This window comes from Canis aureus, chromosome 20 (genome assembly GCF_053574225.1).
Source record: "Canis aureus isolate CA01 chromosome 20, VMU_Caureus_v.1.0, whole genome shotgun sequence".
NCBI classification, from domain to species: domain Eukaryota; kingdom Metazoa; phylum Chordata; class Mammalia; order Carnivora; family Canidae; genus Canis; species Canis aureus.
In genome coordinates this window covers 32,624,445-32,647,485 of record NC_135630.1, presented here as the reverse complement: position 1 = coordinate 32,647,485, position 23,041 = coordinate 32,624,445, and the positions used below count along the sequence as shown (strand labels likewise).

Here is a 23,041-nt window from a genome sequence, read left to right as displayed (position 1 = left end):
TAAGTAAGTAAACAGTGTAAAGAAGAAATAATATTAATTCACTTTTGAGGGAAGGTCATCAAATTGCTATAAATATTCATGAAAATTCCATAACCTATTTTGCATGAGAAGATAAGTGTGTTAATTAAGGCTCAAGTTTTCATTAGATGCAGTTGAGGGAAGTAGCTGCCTTTTATTTAAGAAGATATACACTTTTATTCCTCTAAAGTCTTAGAATTATGAGTAGGATCATTGCATGGAACAAAAAACTTGCTAAAACAAGGTTAGGATGTGGGAGAGGAAGGCCGATTTTAACCTTGATGAGAATGTGGATGGGGCTATAGATGCTGACTCTGCTTCCTCCTGTCCGGATGTTCTGAGGCATGAAGATTATGATGATGATGGTGGCATTGGATGGAAGTAGAATATGGGGGCATCAGCCAACTTGGAAACGTACTATTAGAAGTTTTAGGATTTATTTATTTTTTTTGAAGTTTTAGAATTTAAAGATACCAATATACACGTCCAGAGAACTTATATCACATACCAGATTAAATCCAAATGAGGTTTACTGTGGCACTATTTACAATAGCCAAGATATGGAAGCAACCCAAATGTCCATCAATAGATAAATAGGTAAAGACGTGGTGTATATATACAAAGAATTATTATTCAGCCATAAAAAGAATGCGATCTCACCGTTTGTGACAACATGGATAGACCCAGACAGTATCATGCTAAGCGAAATAAGTCAGAGAAAGACAAATACCATATGATTTCACTTACATGTGAAATCTAAAAAACAAATGAATAGAAAACAAACAAAAAACAGAATCAGACTCGTAAATACAGAGAACACTGATGGTTGCCAGAGGAAGTGGAAGAAAATAGGATAATTCTTTAACAATCTCAGAAAGGGAGGACATATTAAGCTATTAAACTATAACACAAGTCCATAAAACAAGCCATAAATGAAAAAAGAAAATGATTTTCTTTTCATGTGCTTTTTTCAGCACATGAATGTCTGAATAATAAAAAATTAGAAAAAAATTAACAAAGCAAAAAAACAACAGCAAAAAGATGTTCGCATAATCCATGTTACAGAAAGTGGACTAAATACAAATTGACAAGAAAATGAAAGAAAAACTAGGTAAGAAATATGAGGAGTTAGATCATAAAAAAGGAAATACAAATGAAAAGGTTTTCAAACTGATCCCTTTCAAGAGGGATGTATATTAAAAATATACTGTTTTTGCCTATCACACAGACAGAATTCTAAAGGCTTGAACATATTTTTTTGACAAGCCTGTAGAGAAAAACCACTCTCATAAATTGCTGGTAGGGGTTTGAATAGCCACAACTTTTACAGAGGACAATTTGGCAGTGCCTGTCAAAATTGCAAATGTGAAAACTTTTGACCGCTCATTCCTTACCTACAGGAAGGCTTGTACGCATCCAAAATGATGGCTACATGCAAGGTATGTCAGCAGTATTAGGTATCAAGAATAGATTGAAACCTAAATATTTATCAGTAATAAACTGGCTAAAAAAAATATATATCACATATATCATCCAATAAATACTCTGAAGCTGTAAAAAAAAAAAACTATACAATTTTTAAATACTGATATAAGAAAATTTCCTGGATAGGTTAAGTGAAAATGAAAAGGCACGTAAAAATGTGCATTGTATTTCATCATTAGGGTAAAAAATTAAAAGAGGAGAAATAAAGAATACATATATTTATATATATATAAAGCCTTGCATATATTGCCATATATTTGCATATGATGCATATATAAGCATTTATAAATTGCATGTATAAAGTATATGTGGATTGCATACTAGTAAAAAGTATACATAAAATGTATGTATATAAAGTATAGATACAGCGTATATGTGGATTGCATATGCCTCAATTTTTTTTTCTGGAAGGGGAAATGGGGCATTGGTAACAGTGATTACCTATGGAAGTTTAGCATATGGAGGCAGGGATGTGAGGAAGATTCATCACTATATCCAAAAAGTTAAATAAAAAATATAGTCACTTTGACCCTTTTATAATTAAATTCATCTTTTGAAGCTGGAATAATAGTATAGAAAAATATTTGAATATTTGACTTTAGCTCTCTGAAAGTACTCAGGATGTCACTAAAATCCACCAAAAGCAACACCTTGAATAAATACATAGGAAGAAAGGATGTGAGTCCTTTTCTTTTTTCCTTCCTTCTGTGACCTATAGTGGATGTGCATTTTCAAATGCTTAATGCTTTTGGCTTATTGTTAAGAAATAATTGTTGGGACACCTGCATTTGGCTCAGGTCATAATCCCAGGATCCAATATCGAGTCCCACATTAGGGTCCCAGCAAGGAGTCTGTTTCTCCCTCTGCCTATGTCTCTGCGTCTCTCTCAGTCTGTGTCTCTCATGAAAAAATAAATAAATATTTAAAAAAAGAAAAAATAAATAATTGTTAAATGTCTTTTTCACTTTTAAGAAGAAAATTGAAGCACATATCAAAGTGAAATCTCTAATATTAATTTCTCTTGCCTTATTACCCAGAACTGACATAAGGCACACCAAGTTTCTTTCAATAGTTCATTAGCTCTTGGACAAATTTATTTTATAGATTAAGGGTGTGTGTGTGTGTGTGTGTGTGTGTGTGTGTGTGTGTGCGTGTGTGTGTATGTGTGTCCTGTGGAGTGAAAGAGAGAGGGAGAGGTATTGTTTCTATGTTGAGTGTATCTCATGATTGGTACCATTTGCACCCTCCTACTCAAGGAAAGAAAACCTAGTGATCATCCTTAGGGGAGTCTCCCTTTATCACTTCTCCCTCCAACATCCAAGTGACAATATCCAAGTAAGGCTACCACCTTATTATCACTTGGAAATCCGTCCCTCTTGCCCTTTCTTTACCGAAGGCCTGGGTCCCTCATCTAGATTACTGCCAGTGTTACTGTCAGCCTTGCCTTCTTTTTTTTTTTTTTCTTTTTAAGATTTTATTTATTTATTAATGAGAGATACAGAGAGAGAAGAAGAGACATAGGCAGAGGGAGAAGTAGACTCCATGCAGGAAGCCAGATATGGGACTTGATCCTGGGACTCTGGGATCATGCCTTGAACCAAAGGTAGATGCTCAACCACTGAGCCACCCAGGTGCCCCAGCCTTGCCTTCTCATACAGCTGACAGAATCATCTTTTTTATATAACAGTAAGCACACAATAAAAAAATGTTAAAGACTCTGTCCTCTTATCCTCAGTGTGATTGGAGTACTTAATAAACTTTTTTAAATGTTAATTTGAGTTAGTAATCTCTGATTTATTAATTCACCAATGCCCATTCCTTAAAGGTAAATATAATACACGGTTACCTTGCACATACTAGCATACTAGTCCTAGATGATATAAGCCAGACTGGCATGATTATGGCACTGCTGCATGGACTCCCCTACCATGTTTCCCTGCACCTCCAAGCCTTGTCAATGCTTCTTCTGGCTGTGTGATTGTGCTCCATCTTCCATCCAAATCTCAGACCTGTCAGTGCTCTATTGGAGCTTCACAGTTCCCTGTCCTGCATTTGCTTAGCTCCTGGTACTAAACATTGTATGCCACCAATATACCTTTTATCAATTTACTTATTGAGACTCCACATTATGACTTTCAGAGAGGAGAGTATGCCTTTTAACTCTGTATCTCCTTTATCTCCTTTATACATCACCTGCCACTATGGCCAGCACAGGTAGGTATCGGTACCTTTATGTGGAAGGAAATAAAGAAGAAAGAGAAGGAGGAAGGGAGGGGAGAAAGAGGGAAGGAAGGAAGGAAGGAAAGAAGAGGGAAGAGAATAAAAGAAGAGATGGAGAGAGGGAAGGGAGGAGGGAGAAAGAAAAAGAAGAAGTATCTTTTAATTATTGGCATAATTTGACCAATCGAGAGAATGTAAAAGTTGTGGAAGAAATAATGAAAAAAAATATGAAATAAAGTCAGCAATGAATGCACCATCTATTATTTTTCAATTACAATAAGTTTGATGCTCACCCCCCCCCCCCCCATCTGAAGCAACCAAGTGTTATTCAGTACAGGAAGCAGTGCCATGAGGCCATAATGGAGGTGGGAGTGAACAGCCTACAGGGGAAATGGTGGCTCCTGCCCCCTTAATGCCACACTGTTCAAGCAGACTGTTGCAGCTGTCCTGGTAAATGTGTCTTAGGAGATGGGAGGGAGACATTTAGCTTTCAGTTTCTAAGGGGACTGAATAATAAAACATTTAAAACCTGTAAATTTATACATAAGTCTTAATTAATTGCATTTAACTGTTCATTTAGCTAAGTCTGAGCTATTCTGCAGTAGGAAAAATGCAGTAATCTTTTCGATAAAAGGGTATTGGCAGGAACTTCCATAATATTGGAGGAGGGACAGAGGGAAGGGGGAACCAGCTCAATTTGATAGAAAAAAATGTACCTCCTAAGGTACATTTGAGTCTCTCACAGCCTCCTAAGGAGTGTCTCCCAAGCTCAGTTTATTTATTTTTTATTTTTTTAAGGTTTTATTTATTTATTCATGAGAGACACACACAGAGAGAGGCAGAGACAAAGACAGAGGGAGAAACAGGCTTCTAGCACGGAGCCCGAAGCAGGACTCAATCCCCAGACCAGCATCACACTCTGAGCCGAAGGCAGATACTCAACCGCTAAACTAGCCAGGTGTCCCCCAAGTTCAGTTTAGATGGAATCAATGCATATGGTCCATGCCACACAGAGTAAAAAGAGTTAAATGGACCTGGGTTTGAATGCCGGCTACACCTCTGGGTCATAGGTGCTGATTCTCACTGGTTCTCAGGTTCGTTATTTATGAAATGTAGATAGTAATCTTCCCTTAGAGGATTAAAGATATAGTGTATAAACTTCTTACTTAAGTGCTATTCATATGGTAGGCACTTGAAAATCACGGCTAAAATGATTATTTCTTCACCTTTGCCTTTGCAAGGTAACAATGTAACTTGATGCCCACTGTCTTCCTTTACTTATCCAGAATTCACTCTTCCTCCAAAGCATAACTCAAGATTTGTTTCCTCTATTCAAGAGCCATTCAAACACAAAACTGTGTATTATTTCTAAATGTGATACTCCTTGTTTTCAATATTATTGATGGCCATTAGGATATAGTATATTTTATTACTTAATTGTTCACATTCTGAAAGCGTGTCCTTTCACATCCATAAGGGGATGTGTACATCATCTGACCTAGAATTTGGTCCTGGAATCTGTGGGCAAAGCTTGTTATTGCTTTACAAGCCCAACACCGTTCTGGTCCTGGAGAGAGAGAATTCTTTACCTTTAGTATATAGAGAGAGTTGTCCTTGCTTGCAAAATGTGCTAGTCCTCAAGGCTGTCCTTGGGCACGGATGCCATCCTGTCTTCCTTTTGCTTTCACAGATGACAGCAAACCTCGCCTCAGCAGCAGCCCACCCTCGGTCACCCTAGGCAGTCTGTTGGACGACCAGCAGTGGCACTCAGTCCTAATCGAGCGGGTTGGCAAGCAGGTGAACTTCTCTGTGGACAAGCACACACAGCACTTTCGCACCAAGGGTGAAGCAGATGCCTTAGACATCGACTATGAGGTGAGTTGACTCTCCCTGTGGGTCCCCAGGCTCCTTGCTCAGTGTCAGTAAAAATATCAGGAAACAAAAGAGCTATTGAGAAAACATGGGGGAGCCCAACAAGTCTTAACCTGTGTTCATCTCTGTTTAAGTCCAGGCAGCCTTCTGGAATGGTCCAAGGAGGGCATCTGAGCAGTGTGTGTGGAGGGGAAATGCCTTATCAATAATGGGATGTAAGCAAATTGTGTGCATTTTAAAATCAGGACATCTCCTTTTTTCACTTTTAAAAATGTTTTCTGTTTATAGCCTTTCTGTATCACTGTGTAATCTAGTAGTGACACTCAGTTGTTCTTTTTCAAAAATAAATTTCAAATAGCTCAAAAATACAGAAATTATACTAATATTATATGTCAAATATTTCTGAGTATAAAAAGATAATAAATAAATAAAATCCAAAGAAATCTAAAATCCATATTATAGGCACTGTGTTTAACCTTCATTCCTGTGCAAAATTTGACAATATGAATGGTTAGTTCTTTCTTGCTTTCTTGTGCAAGAAGCACAGTAAAATGCACTGAGGCTGCAACACAAAGAAGATTGCACAGGTTCTGCAAACTGGCAGCCAAAAGTCATCCATCTTTGCTAGTAGTTCAGTTCAACAAGTGTGCCCCTGCTGCATATCAGACTTTGTTCTAGGCAATAGATATACAGAGATGGTAGACCCAGGGTAAGGCCAGTTTTATGTTTTAGGCCAGTAATTCTGAATGTCTGTTTCAGGAGTCAGCCCAATTAGCATCCCTTGTGGATTTGTTAAAAATGAAAATACTCAGGTCCCACCCAGACCTACTGAATCAGAACTCTCAAAAATTTTTTTAGAAATTCTCCGGGTGACAACCTACCTTTGAAGAGAACTATTTTAGAGCAGTTACTATGTGGTTGAGACCTGTGGGGAGATAGAGGCAGGGGATTGCTGGACAGATAATGGGAAACTGTTAAGCAACAAATTCATTAACCAGTGGGGTGCATACTAGAACAGAGGAGGTGGAGATGAATAATTGAAAAATTGGGGTTTGACTTACCTTTTTTCAATCACCATCATGAGCTATAAGAAAGATTTCCTCTTTTGATCCTAACTTCAGCTTGGTGTACTGTTGATAAGAAACACCATTCATTAACTTCAGAAAAGAGTTTGTTACTCTGACTCAGAAGGATATCGGGTAGGTTTTTTTTTGAGTTGTTGATAACTGGAAATTTATAAATATCAATCATCTTCTTTTGTCAACTTTAACTGATTGAAAAAATAAAAAATAAGGAATACACAGATATTGAAAGAGATATCTTTTATGAACTTGAGGACAATAGAAAACATAAAATCATCTGTACATCTTACCATTTCCCCAAATACTTTAACTCTACCCACCTAAAAGATGGTTCTAAAATTCTCCCAGTTGCCTGATTTAACATTTATTTTTAAGCCTATGCTACCTATCTCTCTTGTGTGGAGAATGTTTATAAGATCACAGCTGAGTGGCATTAAAGTGAATGTCAGCATTTGAGGGAAATGAAATCCAGTGATGTCACTCAATTTATGAAATTGGAAAGATTTTTTCAGGAAATGCCTGAATTTCATGTTGTCTTATAAAAAGTACCTCCTGGGAAAGAAACATCTTGGAGTATTCCTTTGAAGTAAACTCTGCTTCAGAGAATTCAAGCCCCTGCCAGACTGCCTAGCCATGTTGCTCCAATGACCATATAAGAAGACAGACTGACTCTAATGGTGACATTAGATGTCGACTGTACTAGAATATGAGAGTTGTGTGTTGGGAGAAGTCTCTGGAACAACTGGAGTTCTCCAATCTTTGCAGATTCATCTTAAAGGCTATGTGGAAAAGAAAGAACAGTAGAATAGGAGTCTTATGTTCTAATTGCCACTTTACTACTAATGAGTTATATAAACCTGGAAAATGAAAACTCTTAACTTCAATTACTCAGAAGCAATATTAGCACCTTGTTGGCAGGATAAATAAAATATCTAATTCTAAAGTTTATTTTGTAACAATGTTGTCTGTTAATGAGAATCTATATTCTTGATTTGATTTCTGCCATGGGACCATATGTGCCCATATGAGCCCCAGATACCATCAACTAGCAGGATAACCAAAAACAGGTTCTTGGGTTCTTATGACCCATTGTCAGAGCACACCCTGCTGCTCCAAAGCTATGCTCTTTCAAATTTAATACCAAGGTTAATTATATTATGAAAATCTATGTCCCTCTTAAAATTTTAGCATTATGAGCCAATAATTGGCAAGAAAATATGGTAATCTTCATCCCCCCATCTTAGACTACCTTAAGGATATCCATCCGTCCTCATGCTTTTCTATGGAGCCCCCTGAGGACTTTTGTCACAGTAAGATGTATTAAGTTGTTTGTTTCTCCTCCCATCTAGGGCTAGGAAATTTCTGTCCAAAAAAAAAAAAAAAAAAATGCAGAAAGAATGTAGATCCTTTGCTTCTCTTTGGAATGTGATCCTAGCTCACATCACTCAGCCAATATGATTTTCTCCAAAAGCATGTGAGAAAACTATAGCAATCCACTTCACTTCCAGTCTTGAGCAGAAGGATTTAGCAGAGATATTTTTAGGTTCTTATAAAGGGCCCATTTCTCTGAGATTCTTATAATCCAATAATTATTTCCCTATCAAAAGTGCTCCATGATCCTGTTCACATAGCCATTTTATAAGCACCAAAACTATTAAAACATTTCTAAAAATATTGATTTGCATAATACCATGTCATAAATACTGCAAAAGCATTTTACAAAATAAAAATATTTTAATAAGAATACTTAGTTAAAAAAAAAGAATACTTAGTTAAATAAAACTATATTAGATTTATCCCTGTAAGCACTTAAAAACATATAAGTATACATATATCTTCAAATGTAAGTTTTATCAAAATTTTAAAGAAAATATGAGATAGTATTTTTTAACCAAGGATTGTGGATGGTTCTTCTACGTCTGACATAAATTTCAGAAACCTGGAAATAATATGTATGACAAATATCCACATAAAATTTTTTCCACATAATTTTTAAAAGATTTTATTTATTTATTATTTATTATTTATTCATGATAGACCTAGAGAGAGAGAGAGAGAGAGAGAGAGAGAGAGAGGCAGAGACACAGGCAGAGGGAGAAGCAGGTTCCATGCAGGGAGCCTGACGTGGGACTCATCCCGGGATTCCAGGATCGCACCCTGGCCCAAAGGCAGGTGCTAAACCACTGAGCCACCCAGGGATCCCCTCACATAAAATTTTTTAAAAATTCTATGTGACTTTCCTAAAAAGACATATATAATGACATTACTCCCCCAAACTTAGAAAAGTACTTCAAAATTTAATTAATAATTAAAAACTCCTACAAAGAATTCTTAATAGTTAAAGGAGAATTAAAGAACATGAATATGTAAAAAGTACAAACTGCTCTCAAATATATGAAAAGATGTTCAACTGCACTCATTAAGAAAAGGAATGCAAATTCATGCTACAATGATATTTTTCAATTAGATTACAAAGACTAAAAACATTATAATGTTGACATGGGTATGGAGAAACCGGAGCTATTTCATCTATTGTTAGTGGGATGGTAATTAATATTATATCAAAGAAAGGTCATTGTCTTCAAAATTGTAAGCACATGGTCTTCAACCCCACAATCTGTTTCTAGCAGTTTATCCTATAGTTATAAGCAAATATGTGTATTTTAGGAATAATAAAAGATTGGGAATTCCCCAAAAGTCGGGGGTTAATTAAGAATTATGCTAAGCTCCATAGGGAAACAGCTCTGCCAGGGTGCCCTAGGGACCTCACACTATCTACGTGGTCACACAACCAGAGCTTTGCACACTAGCTGATCTGAGTCTTGGCAGGATGCCTTATGATCTTCCTGGAACACCAGAAGATGGAGGCCTGTGATCAGCAGCTTCAAGGCTGTTTGCCCCTCACTGCACCTCCCCCGGGGGAAGTGGTCATGACACAGTTTCTTGTTGCTTCCTAGGTTCTGATAAGGCATGAGACATTCTGCCCTGCACTCTCAGAATAGAGTTGTGTCATCAAGAATTGCTTAGCTAAAGGATGCTTCTCTTAGAACTCTGACTTGATTAAAGGACTGGACAGACATTATACAAGTGCTTATTTAGTGGTTGAAATAACTAGATAAGGCCCATAGCAACAGGGAACTCCCTATATTGTGGTCATCTGACCCCTTTTTATTTGGATCATTTTTTGGTGCATAGGACAGGGACAATGGTGGGCAGCAATGTTTGGCTACTCTTGCCCTTTTTGACTCTATAAGTCACAAACAATCTGAATCTGTAAGTGACTCCTTTATCCTTATAAGTGGTTCAGTCAGATCTTGGCCTTGGGCTCACCTTGTTTGTTGTGTGTGCTTGACAAAACCACACAGAAGTATTATGCAGCCATTAGAAAGAAGGAGGCAGCCCTATATATTCTGATATTTATTAAAAATTTATGTGTAAATTTTTAAAAGGAAAGAAAAACAATGTGCACTGCAGTATAAAGAGTATCTGTGTTTAAGATTAGAAAGAAAACATGGACTTGATAGCAAACAGCATGTAGATAGAAATCTCTGGAAGTGACTAAAGAGACAGAGAAGGCAGATAATAAAATACTGGATTCAATGAAGAAGGAAGCCTTACTTTTTACTGACCACTTTTAAAAAAAACTTTGAATTTTGAACCACATATAGAAGTATTTTAGGAGAAACTGAGGCAATAGAATATATGACTTAAAAGATATTTCATATATTGCCTGCTAAAATTACAACATCTGATTTATGTTTATTGATAGTGTTTTTGAAAAACACTTACCACTTTAGAATATTATTGAATTTACTTATTTTTAATTGTCTATCTCTTCATCTTCACCCTAGACATAGAATTCAAGCTCATCATAAGGATTGACATTTTCTTTTTTACTTTTATTTATTTTTATAGAAATCTGTTGCTATATATATATATATATATATATATATATATATATATATATATAAATCTGTCTGGTACATAATGCACAGTCCATAAATATATGTTAAGTAAATGAAGGAAGTTTCTTTCGGTAATTATGAAAGGTAACAATTGGCCAACTTTGGTTCCCATAAGAAGTTCCTTATAGGTCCATCATGCTTGAAGGCCACCTCTTGCCATCACCCTTACTTGATGTTGCCTAAAGGACACTTCTCTTAGAATTCAGACATGTTTAAAGGACTGGCCAGACAATATAACTACTTATTTAGTGATCAAAATAACCACAAATCACTAAGGAAACCGTTTTCCAGATCATGTGGCAGTGTAATTGTTATTGATCCTTTTTTCTTTGGAAACTCAGCTGCAAGGATAAAGTAGAAGGCCTACATGGAGAAAAATAAATGAAAGAAAATAAAAAAGAAAAAGAAAGTGAGTAGATGCAAAGCAGAAATAAAGACAAAGAAAGTGGAGGGAAAAATATGAAATGCTATTTTGTTGGTATTTTGTGATTTTGTTTAACCTCTAAAGCAGCTTGTGAGGGAAATTATTATGTTGTACATTACAAACAGAAAACCGAGACCAGAGAGACTGATGACCATCCCCATCCCCATTCCCCAATAGCTATTGTGTAATGAAAACAAGATTTGAGCTCAGATCTGTGCAGTGTTCTACTGGAGATCCCTCACTGACCAGAAATTCTCTCTGAAATAGGAATAATCCAAGATACAAGCATGGGTTCTGGTCCTTATTCTGGCCTCTGAATGTATACAGGACTTGAAGCCCTATTAATCCCTGCCATTTTCCTTTCTGCTTTTAAATTTAAGATTGTTAGGAGTTGTGGATTTGCTAATTTTGTGTTCTCCCAAGTTTTGTAATGGCAAACTGGAATATAAAAACTTCTCTTAAATGTAAATTAAAAATAAAGTAATTGTGTTGAACATGATGGAGGGAGTATTTCAGTATTACTATTATACCAAAAAGGAAAAAAAAATCTTTGTTTTTATTAACATGAGCTAAAAGAACAAATGAAAAAAAATTCCTTCTTGGGGATCCCTGGGTGGCGCAGCGGTTTAGCGCCTGCCTTTGGCCCAGGGCTCGATCCTGGAGTCCCAGGATCAAGTCCCATGTGGGGCTCCGGGCATGGAGCCTGCTTCTCCCTCCTTCTGTGTCTGCCTCTTTCTCTGTCTCTCTCTGTCTCTCTCTATCTATCATCAATCAATCAATCTTAAAAAAAATTCCTTATTTTATTTCAGCTGCTATTGGTGGAGGTGGTACCAGATTTTAATTATCTAATGACATCTTGAGGCTGGCTGAATTTGGGCTGAATTATTATAACCATCAATAAAATATAGAATTAGCCAGGCCACAGTTGAATATGTGTAGAGCCTGAGGCAAGAGTACAAATGGAGACCCACATACCACAAGTTTAAATATTTAAAGGGTTACAAATAAGCTAACAAACTGTTGAATAAAATATGTTCTAATCTCCTGCTTTGATGAATGTACCTTTCCAGCCACATCCCATATGTTCAAGCCCTGTCCATAGTGTAAACAACTGTCCCCTAGCCACTACTCAGACCTGTCAGCCCATGGTTCATCCTCAAGAGGGCAGATGGGGAGATAGCTCTTCAGGCCCTCAAAGCCCTTTCAGAATTATTTAGACAAGAAGCTCTGAAGTGCTGTGTAGGAAGGTCATGGTTTATAAGGGTGGTAGCAGCTTCCTATAGTTGTTTCCTCTTGACTCCCCATGAGGAAAAATTGAACTGGAGGATGGTCAAAGTGGGGCCTTTCTGGGGCCAGCTCCACGGCAGAAGCCCCAACTGCTTGGGTGTACGGGGGATACTGCAGTTAGGATTTCCTATGAGCTCCTTGTTTGAATGCTAAAATAAACATGATTTAAGATATTGTCCAAAAACCTAAACTAAAACTAAGTTCAATCAGGTCAAAACAAGTTAGAAGAATGAGTTGAACCAACTGGGCTGTGTCAGCCGCTGATGTCCATGAGTCTGTAAAAAGATACCCATTTAGGGGCACCTGAGTGTTTCAGTCAGCTAAGCATCTGACTCTTGGTTTCCACTCATGTCATGATCTCAGGGTCATGAGATCAAGCCCCATGTTGGGCTCCACACTCAGCGTGGAATCTGCTTGAGATTCTCTCTCTTCCTCTCCCTCTGCCCCTCCCCCTGCTTTCTCTCTAAAAATAAATAAATAAAATCTTTTTTTAAGAAGACACCTATTTAGAGACAGAACTATAGGCTAGCATTTGACAAGATTTGGGCCATGAGAATGCTAACAATACTGCAACAACAACAAAAAGTGGTAGAATCCAGCCCCTGGTGCAAAACCTACTTGTAGATTGAGAGCATTAGTGTTGCTCGGCAGAGAAAATATGAGGAACTGATTTATGTTTTTGAGAAAACATTGGTTGTTTCTGCTGCTAAGTAATAGTACATCACCTCTTCTTTTCTTCCCATCAAAGAGACTACAGAAATCCCACCAAATAGTGTATAACACAGTTTGCCCAAAATTAAGGGGGTTCTGGATATATGAGACTTTCAGTTTTAAAAATGGGAAAGTTTCAGGCAAATCAGGACAAGCTGTTGATCCTAGCCTAGAGCCTGATTCACTGAGAGACCAACTCCATGGAACCAGTAATAGAAAAAGCAAGAGTGGGAGCAGTGTATGTAGTGGATAAAAGATGGAGTTCTCGATTGAAGGACTTGAAATTTCAACAGCTCCACCTCTTGACTGAGGCCTTAGTCAAGCTGCTAAATTTCTGTGTGCCATCATTTTCTTTTCTTCTCTTAAAATATTTTTATATTTATTGTTTTAGAGAGAAAGAGATAAAGAGAGCAGTGGGGAAGGGGCAGAGGGAGAAGAAGAGAGAGAATCTCAAGCAGGCTCCACACTGAGTGTGGAGCCCAACATGGGGCTTGATCTCATGACCCTGAGATGTGACCCTAAAGTAGGAACAAAAATAAGACATTATATGCACCATAGGCCTTTTAAAGTTAAAAAAAGATCAGACATTCCAATGAATTTACAAACTGAGTCATTGATCAAGTCAAATAGTAGAGCAGAAGCCATAAATGGTGGCCCTAGGAAAGATTTGGACTGCTGTTATCTCACATGACCTATTTGGTATTTTTCAGTTTTAACTATTTGCATTTGAGCTAATATTTAAAAATCAAGAGATTTCATGGGAAAATTGAGATTTATGGTGTCATTTGAAATGGGAGAAACTCATCAACCTTTGAGAATATTCCAAAGGTCAGTGATGTGCTTCTTTTCCATAAAGACCATGAACTCTACACATGGCTCAACAAACACAAAGCCAGAGCAAGTTTTAAAGACTGAAAAAGAAGACATCTGTTTGAATCTGTTTTCATACACCCTCTATTATAAAGTGGATTATCAGAGCAAAAGTGAGATAAATATTTACAAATGAGAAACTTCAAAAGTATCTGAAATCCAAATTTGACAGAAAATGGAATCTTCTAAACAGGGAGACTCCCAAATTTAAACAAGGCCAGAGAAAAAGCCAATGAGAAGTGAACTCATTGCCATGGAAGTAACATCAAAGATTGAAAAAGATAGAAGAAAATGCCAGACAAAGAAGCGAATGAGATCAAAGGAAGAGAGAGTAGCAGATTCTGGGACCTCATACATTTAACATCAAAGCAGACTTTCTTCTGGGAGTCATCTAGTTGGAGCCCACCTGTGACACCAGCAAGTCCATCAGGTTACCAGATGGACTATGTTACCTAAGACACTGAGACTGTGAGTGAAACTTTACAATCTAACACCTGGTTTTGTTGACTACTAAGATCAGTGAAAGGCACACTATGCAATTTGCCAAGAACAAACAAACAAGAAAAGTAAGCACAGAAAGCAGCTGAATTGACCAAAACAAAAGGACAATAAGGCAAAAGCAACTTTAGAAGTAAATTGCTAGTGTTCTTTTTTTAAGCAATTCAACAAATATTTGTTGGATTTATTATGTTTGAATCATACCTCTTGCATTAAATATTAAAAAGTGAATAAGATATTGCCTTTGTCCTTGAGAAACATTTTTAGAGAGATATTTCAAAACATTTAACAAATATTTATTCTGCATCTATTATATATCAGGCATTGTTTTAAGTTCTTGAATAATTGGAATGTGTCAGGGAAAAGAACAAAGATGCCTACCCTCATGGCGCTTGCATTTTAATAGGAGAGACAAACCATAAGCAGTAAATATAACAAGTAAATTACACATGTAATGGAAAGAAGAAAACAAATACATATATAGGTAATGGATTGGATGTTCAAAGATGAAGGAAGAGGCACGTGTGTGGTTAAGTCAGTTAGGCATCTGACTCTTGATTTGGGCTCAGGTCATGATCTTGTGGTTGTGAGACTGAACCCCAAGTTGGGCTCTATGCTGAGAGGGGAGCCTGCTTGAGATACTGTCTCTCCCTCCCTCTCTGTCCCCCACTGTGGCCTGCACACATGCTCTCTCTCTTTCTATAAAAAATTAAAATTAAAATAAAAAAAATCATGTTAAAAAAGATGAAGAGAAACAGGTTGCAATATTGGATGTGCTGATCAGGGTAGACATAATTGAGATAGTGTCAATTGAACAAAGACTTAAGAAAAAAAGTGAGTTTATTAAAGACTATTTGGAAACAACTGGTTCAGAGCATCTGGCTCCCTTATACTGCAATAACTATGCAATGTTATATAAGCCCATGAGCTAATAGAAGCTGGGTTTCCAGCTCTGTGACACATATCCTGAAGGCCCTTGAGCAACATCATACAGATGATGTACTCTGAAATATAATCTCTGTTCAATATCATCAATATTTGCCCCATGGTGAAATATGCTGGAGTCTGAATGGATGGGCAGTGTTATATCATTAGAATCCTAGACAATAAAATTAATGAATGAAGAGGTTCAAGGATTGCAGCCATGTTTGTCTTAAAAGCAAAGATTAATTCAACAAGACTCATTAAAGTTTGAAGGAAATACATGGGTAATTGTCAACAAAAAAATGATATGGCAGGCAATAAAAATAATAGTTTATGCAACAGAGACAATTGAAGTTACTGAAAAAAATAGGATAGAAATTCAGGAAATCAAACAAACAAACCAAACAAATCAAAAACAATATTTTTTAGAATGATGACTGAATTAAAAAAAATGCAGAACATGAACCTGAGAAGCTATTCCCCTACGTGTGGAACAAGTGATACAGAATTTCACACACAGCTGTATAACTACATGTTCTGATAATCTGAAAACCAGAAGAAGGCTTCTACAGGACCTTGGGAGAAAGTCTGTCTGCTTATTAATTCAAAACAAAGAAAAGGCACTCAATAGAATGGCCATTGAATAAAATATCAATATGTAATATCACAACCTTCAGTTGGAAAAATATTAGAAGAATTATTATCCATATAGCTTTTATTCAGAAATTGTTGGACTTAATGCCGCAAAATAATATTTTGGAAGAACTTCTTAACTGAGAAGTTGCTACAGTGTGGACAACCTTACTAACAGCAAGTACTGTGTGCCATGGTCCATTCTCAATTCTTTGGGTGTAGGAAAGTTTTTTGTTCTCACGTTACCCAGTCAAGCTCAATTTATAAACAATTGTCATATAAACTGACATAAGTATTATCATTATCCTTATCTTGTATATGAGGAACATGAATCCCATCGAAGTTAGGTATTTTTCCCAAGGTCCCACAGAAAGTGCAAAGCAGATCTGGATTTGAATCCAGTCAGGGAAGTTCCAGAAACATTGCTTTTAAACACATAGCTGTGGAAAGGGAGAAGGTGAATGCTGATATAATTTATAAATTTATGCAATTTTGTTACAAATTGCTACATAATATAATATCTTAAAAGGGAATTACAAAGTGGAAAAAATGTGGGGGGCTGATTAATAATAACAATAATAGTTTAAGTAAACAAAATTCAGAATAAATTGGGGTTGAAGGAAAAATATAGCAATCTGTGCTTCATAGAAGGTAATCCATAGTTTGAGAAGCTAGAGAATCACAGCAACTGTCTTCCAGGTGAGCTTCAAAAACAGTAAACATTACACAATAAACTTGAAAATTATGTAAATTTCCTCAGGTGTTAAGTAGTGTCATACTGCTGTAATAAACGAACACCAGACACATGCGTGATTTACAAGAAACACACTTTTGCAGAAACAATAAAAAATTAGATTTTTAATAAAAATTTGGATTGGGGACAAAGATACACCAACTAAATTTATAGAATAAAACAGAATTGGAAAAAATAATATCACTGAAAGTAAAAATTAAGATCAGAAGATAAAGGCCATCATAAAATAATAATCATAGTGCTCTCTAATTAAAAACATCTATATTGGGCGGAAGTATATATCAAGTAAAAGATCAATCAAATACAAAAAAATAACAAATAAAACTGTCCATTCCTACCAGTTAGATATTGGTTAACACTATCATACATGAGTTGCCTGTGTGACATTTCAGGATGTGGAGACCCAGGAGCCAAGCTCAAGGAATTGGTCACTGGTTTCCAGTTAGGCTGCCAAAGAATGAACTAATAGAATTAAAGGAGAAAAGCCAGTGTTGCAAACCTGGGAGACAGTCAGTCAGATGCCAGCTGAACTAAGCAGAATGGCTTGGGAATAATCAATATTCAATTTTTGCAAATAATAGCTAAAATAAGTTGGCTATCCCAGGTCATGCAGAAGAATGAATTTAGTGTGAATGGCTTGATGGACAGAAACATAGATTAGAATAATATTTTAATTTTTATTCTCACAATTTTGATGGAATGTAAATGATCTGAGGAATATAATTATTAATGTAAAATTAATAAATATATACCAAGTACAACCTACAAGTGTTTATGAAGTATTGAGAAAAAGTCAGTACTACATGTGTAGGAAAGAAATCAATATATGAGGCAAATCTTTCCATTCTAATGTATCTGATAACAAACTATCTATAATTCAAGAATATAATTATAACTTCAAATCCTTAGCTTCTTAAAAATTTTGAAAATATAAACTATGTCAAAAATGTACACTTTCACTCAAATGTGCAGAAACATAATTATGTTCCTTCTTCCCAACTGAATCTGACTTCCCTGATGGCAGAAAAATCTTTGATAATGAACGGCAACTAGTTAATGCTGTTTAAAACTTAGTGCACTGTGTAAATATTGAGATTGTACCGATGTTTCTTCTTTCCCCTTCTTTCCTTTTCTCTGGACAGATCACTGGCTGGGGGGCTTGTGTATTATCCTACATTACAGGAGGCTTGGGGATAAAGTGTTAGCTTGGTGGCTGCTGTCCATGGTACTTGTTTGGGCTCATGCTTTGAGGTCTGGTCACTTGGACTCTCTCAGACCTGCAGATCCAGCTACCATCTCAGTCCTTCCATATTCCTGCTCTCACAGGCTAGAAGACCCTCAGCAGTCTACCTTCCACTATACTAGAGTGACCACGTTATTGTGAAGAGCACTCAGGCCTTTCTGCATTGTCATTTCCCTCAGCTATTGATACTCTGTCTCCCTTCTGGCCAAGTTTTGTTCTGGGATCCTGCTGAACTTGTGACATCTCTAGTAAACTGTAGCCATCACTATTTGGGGAATGAGGGGAGGAATAACTATGCTTTCCAAAATCTGTCTTGTAATCGATATGAACATCCCCTCAAACCTCAGCAGTTTTCAGTTTTGCCAAAAATCAAAGAACAGGGCCTACACTACCAACTATTTTTTTGTCTCCACCAAATTTCTCCAAACGTCCACCACTCGGACTAGAAATAGCTTTTGCTGTCCTTAATGTGACAGAAAATTACAATTTTGCAGTACCTAGTATTCTCTATACTACTGGGCTTCTAAGACAAACAAACAACCTACCCCAAATCTTTCAAACACTAATTTTTGCCATATAAAAGACAGTGTTCTTTGTTCTTCTCTCTTTTTCATGTATTTATCTGTGACTTCTATTTTCCTAAATCACAAGTGAATGAAGTAGAGCATTAAAAACATTTTTACAAATTGAGGAATGTATCATTATATATTTAAAATTACAAAAATGATTAAGAACTTATGTCCACACAAAAACCTGCACATGGATATTTACAGTAACTTTATTCCTGGTTGCCAAAACTTGGAGGTAACCATGATGTCCTTTAGTAAATGAATGAACAAATAAACTATGGTATATCCAGATGGAATATATTCAACACTAAAGAGAAATGAGCCATCAAGCCATGAAAAGGCATGGGAAAACTTTAAAATCATATTACTAAGTGGAAGAAGCCAATCTGGAAAGGCTACATACTATATGATTCCAACAGTATGACATTCTGGAAACGGAAAATCTACCAAGAGAGGAAAAAGATTAATGGTTGCCAGGGCTTACAACTGGGGAGCATGGAGGCGGGGGGATGAATTGACAGAGCTCAGAGGTTTTTTTTGTGCAGTGAAACTATTCTATATGATACAATAATTATAGATACATGGCATTATACATTTGTCCAAACCCCAAAAATGCATAACACCAAGGTGAACTGTAATGTAAACTATGGGTTTTGGGTGATTATAATGTGTCTGTAGGTTCACCAATTGAAACAAATGTATATTCCGGTGAAGGATGTTGATAATGCATGTGTGAGGACAGAGGGTGTATGGGAAACCTCTGTACCTTCCCCTCAATTTTGCTGTGAACACAAATCTCTCCAAAAAATTGTATTTACAAAAAGAATTAGTAAAAATAACAAATATTATATTTAGTTTTACATTATAAATTTGATTTATGGAAACAATTTAGAAAACAGAAATGGATCTCTTTTTTTTCAATATAACTGAATCAAATTGAAAATATTTGAATCTTGCAACTGATCAACAAGGAAAATTTTATACAAGTTATCAAAGGAAAATTTTACAAAATATTTCTCAGCTAAATAAATTTGTTGGTGTTTTTAAAATTTTCTTGAGTATTTCCCAAGAGTTTTGAGTCATCCTTAGATAGAATCAAAGATAAGGGGCACCTAGTTGGCTCAGTTGGTTAGGCGTCTGCTTTCAACTCAGGTTATGATCTTGGAGTCCTGGGATCAAGCCCCACTTTGGACTCAATGCTCAGTGGGGGGTCTGCTTCTCCCTCTTCCTCCGTATCAAGTAAATAAATAAAATCTTAAAAAAAAAATCAAAGATAAAACTCCCATAGTTTTTTCTCAGAGATAAATCTAGACTTGATCTAAATACTTGACAAAAGAAGAAAATAAGAGCTCAAATTCATTTACTATTTAAAATATGAGCACATGTATTTTAGGGCAAAAGGAGCACATGTATGGTTTAATCAAAGAGAATCTATTAATTTATGACCCATTAATATAACTAAACCTATCAGGAGTTTTTGTTTTGTTTTGTTTTGTTTTTTTTAGATTTTATTTACTTATTCATGAGAGACACAGAGACACAGGAAGAGGGAGAAGAAGCAGGCTCCATGCAGAGACCCCCATGTGGGACTTGATTCCGGGACTCCAGGATCACGCCCTGAGCCAAAGGCAGATGCTCAACCACTGACCCATCCAAACGTCCCACTCATTAGGAGTTTAAACAAAATACCCTGTATTCTTATTTCATAGGGATTTCTGGAAAACCAGTGGATAATAAAACAGCATTCATTTCTCAGTTTAAATAAATAAACAATCAAATAAATAATTTATGTGTTAAATAGTAAGAAGGATATCTAATGTGATATGGAGTCAGAATCAGTATTATATGTACTCAGGAAATATATAAAAACACTATTTTTTGCAAAATTTTATATTGTGATTATTCTTTAGTATTGTTTAAAATGTTTTTTGTTTTGTTTTGTTTTGTTTTTTGTTTTGTTTAAAATGTTTTGGACACGGGCACCTGGGTGGCACAGTCTATTGAGTGTCTGACTCTTGGTTTCAGCTCAGTTTGTGATCTCAGTACCCTGATTTCAGGGTCATAAAATTGAGTCTTGACTTGAGTTTGGTGCTGCATGAGAAGTCGGCTTAAGTTTCTCTCCCCTCTCCCTCTGTCCTTCTGTGCCTTTCTGCATGCACACTCTATCTTTTACTCTCGCTCTCTCTCAAATAAATAAATATTTAAAGAATTTTGGACAGATTTTAGAAAGTTTTTACAAAGACAATGGAATAAGAAAAAAATATATAAACATTGGCTTGGAAGAGGGTTAAGTGTTTTAAATATGTTTTATGATTATTTCCTTTAAAAGTTTAGTAAAATCAGCTAAAACACATATTATTTAATATAAAATTTAATGTAAATATATATTATTTAATATAAATAAATATTCTATCTATCTAGAGAAAATAGTAATATAGTCATGTAATTTATATGACAATGCTTAGTTAATAAAAACAATTCATTTACAATGGAAGTTTTTGAACTGTATTTGACATATATTACTTTCAGGTGTACAACATACTGATTCAATATGTGTATATATTGTGACATGATCACCACACATCGTTACAAATTTATTTTTTTATGATAAGAACTTTTAAGAGCTACTCTCTTAGCAACTTTGAAACATATAATACAGTATTATTAACTCTAGTCACCATGCTACCTTACATTGTACAATTTATTTATTTCATGACTGGAAGTTTGTACCTTTTGAGTTCCTCCACCCCCACCCCTGCCTCTGGGAGCCACCAATCTGTTGCCTATATTTATGAGTTCATTTTTTTCTTTTCTTTTCTTTTCTTTTTTTTTTAACATTCCATACGGTGGCAAACTTTGAAAGCATGGAATTCACAGGACTTAATTTAATTATGAGTATGTAAACTAGAGTAAAAAAAAAAAAGATAACCTTAAGTGATGTGCCTTACCAAAAACATTTGAAAATGATAAAGACACTGTGTTCTTATATAGAAAGATGAAATACTTCAAAAATATTCATTCTTCTTCAAGTAAATGTGTTTAGGGAAATAACAAATTCTCAATAAATTCTCAATCAAAATTCCAACAGGCTATTTGAAGTAAAACAATTGTGAAATTTAACTTTAAGATAAAATAGGCAAAAATATAAAATAATTCTAATAGAATAAAGCAATGATAAGTAAAAATTAGACAGCAGGATTAATAATCTTAATCACATATTACAATTTTTCTAAGATAATATGGGACTTTTTTTTTCTTAAATTTTTATTTATTTATGATAGTCACAGAAAGAGAGAGAGAGAGAGAGAGGCAGAGACACAGGCAGAGGGAGAAGCAGGCTCCATGCACCGGGAGCCCGATGTGGGATTCGATCCCGGGTCTCCAGGATCACGCCCTAGGCCAAAGGCAGGCGCCAAACCGCTGCGCCACCTAGGGATCCCTAATATGGGACTTTTGAAGAAAAAATAGACATCTAGAAGTAGCACTGGGTATATGAGAAGCTATTCATATAGAACAAAGGCATTCTGGTTGGGAGAACACATCTTCCTGAAACACCTAGCATCAATACGGCTTAAATTCTTTCTGGAGGTAATATTTCAAAGCGGTGAAGAAACCTGGCTTACACATTGAATCATGTGATAAATGTGTTTATAAAAACTATCGTCTCTCTCTTTTTTTTTAAAGACTTTATTCATTTATTCATGAGAGAGACACACAGAGAGAGAGGCAGAGACACAGGCAGAGGGAGAAGCAGGCTCCACACAGGAAGCCTGATGCGGGACTCGATCCCAAGACTCCGGATCACGCCCTGGGCCGAAGGCAGGCGCTAAACCGCTGAGCCACCCAGGGATCCCCCCCGCTTTTCTCTGAATTTTGTTTATTTTATTTTATTTTATTTTATTTTATTTTATTTTATTTTATTTTATTTTATTTATTTTTTTACTATCGTCTCTCTTGTATAATGGGAAGAATATTCACAACCAATCAAGTTTGTTCTTTAAATAGTATTAATATTAAAAAAGTAATTTGTAATATTTTACTACAGTAAAAGAACCGTAGTAAAAAAAAATACAAAAATGAGTATCTCATGTTCTTCCCAAAGACAACCATGATGAACAGTTCGGTGTATTCCCTCCAAGTCTATACTGTATAAACAATTTTTTGTTGTTAACATCATATCCAATTATAACTTGATTTTTCAATCAACATTATGCTTATTTGCCATTTTATCACATTTAATGAACACCATTATTGACAACTAAGTAAGTTTCCATCACATTAACTATTGATTATTTACTTTTAAGAAATTGATGGGATATTTGGATTATTTCCTATCTTTCACCTTTATAGAAAATAATTTGGAAATAATCATGTACATAGGCTTTTTCAGCACAATGCAGACCTTTATTTATTTATTTTTTTAAAGATTTTATTTATTCAGGAGAGACAGAGAGAGAGAGAGAGGCAAAGACACAGGCAGAAAGAG

The 23,041-nt window shown here is 35.8% G+C and overlaps 1 protein-coding gene across 2 annotated transcripts in view; it reads left to right on the top strand.

Annotated features, from left to right (window-relative positions):
• CNTNAP5 (contactin associated protein family member 5) overlaps positions 1–23,041 on the top strand; it is a 796,713-nt gene that overhangs the window by 364,979 nt on the left and 408,693 nt on the right. For both annotated transcript variants that reach the window (XM_077861335.1, XM_077861336.1), the window contains exon 6: positions 5,414–5,598. In XM_077861335.1, coding sequence (XP_077717461.1) covers positions 5,414–5,598 — 185 coding nt within the window. The remainder of the gene's footprint in view (positions 1–5,413; positions 5,599–23,041) is intronic.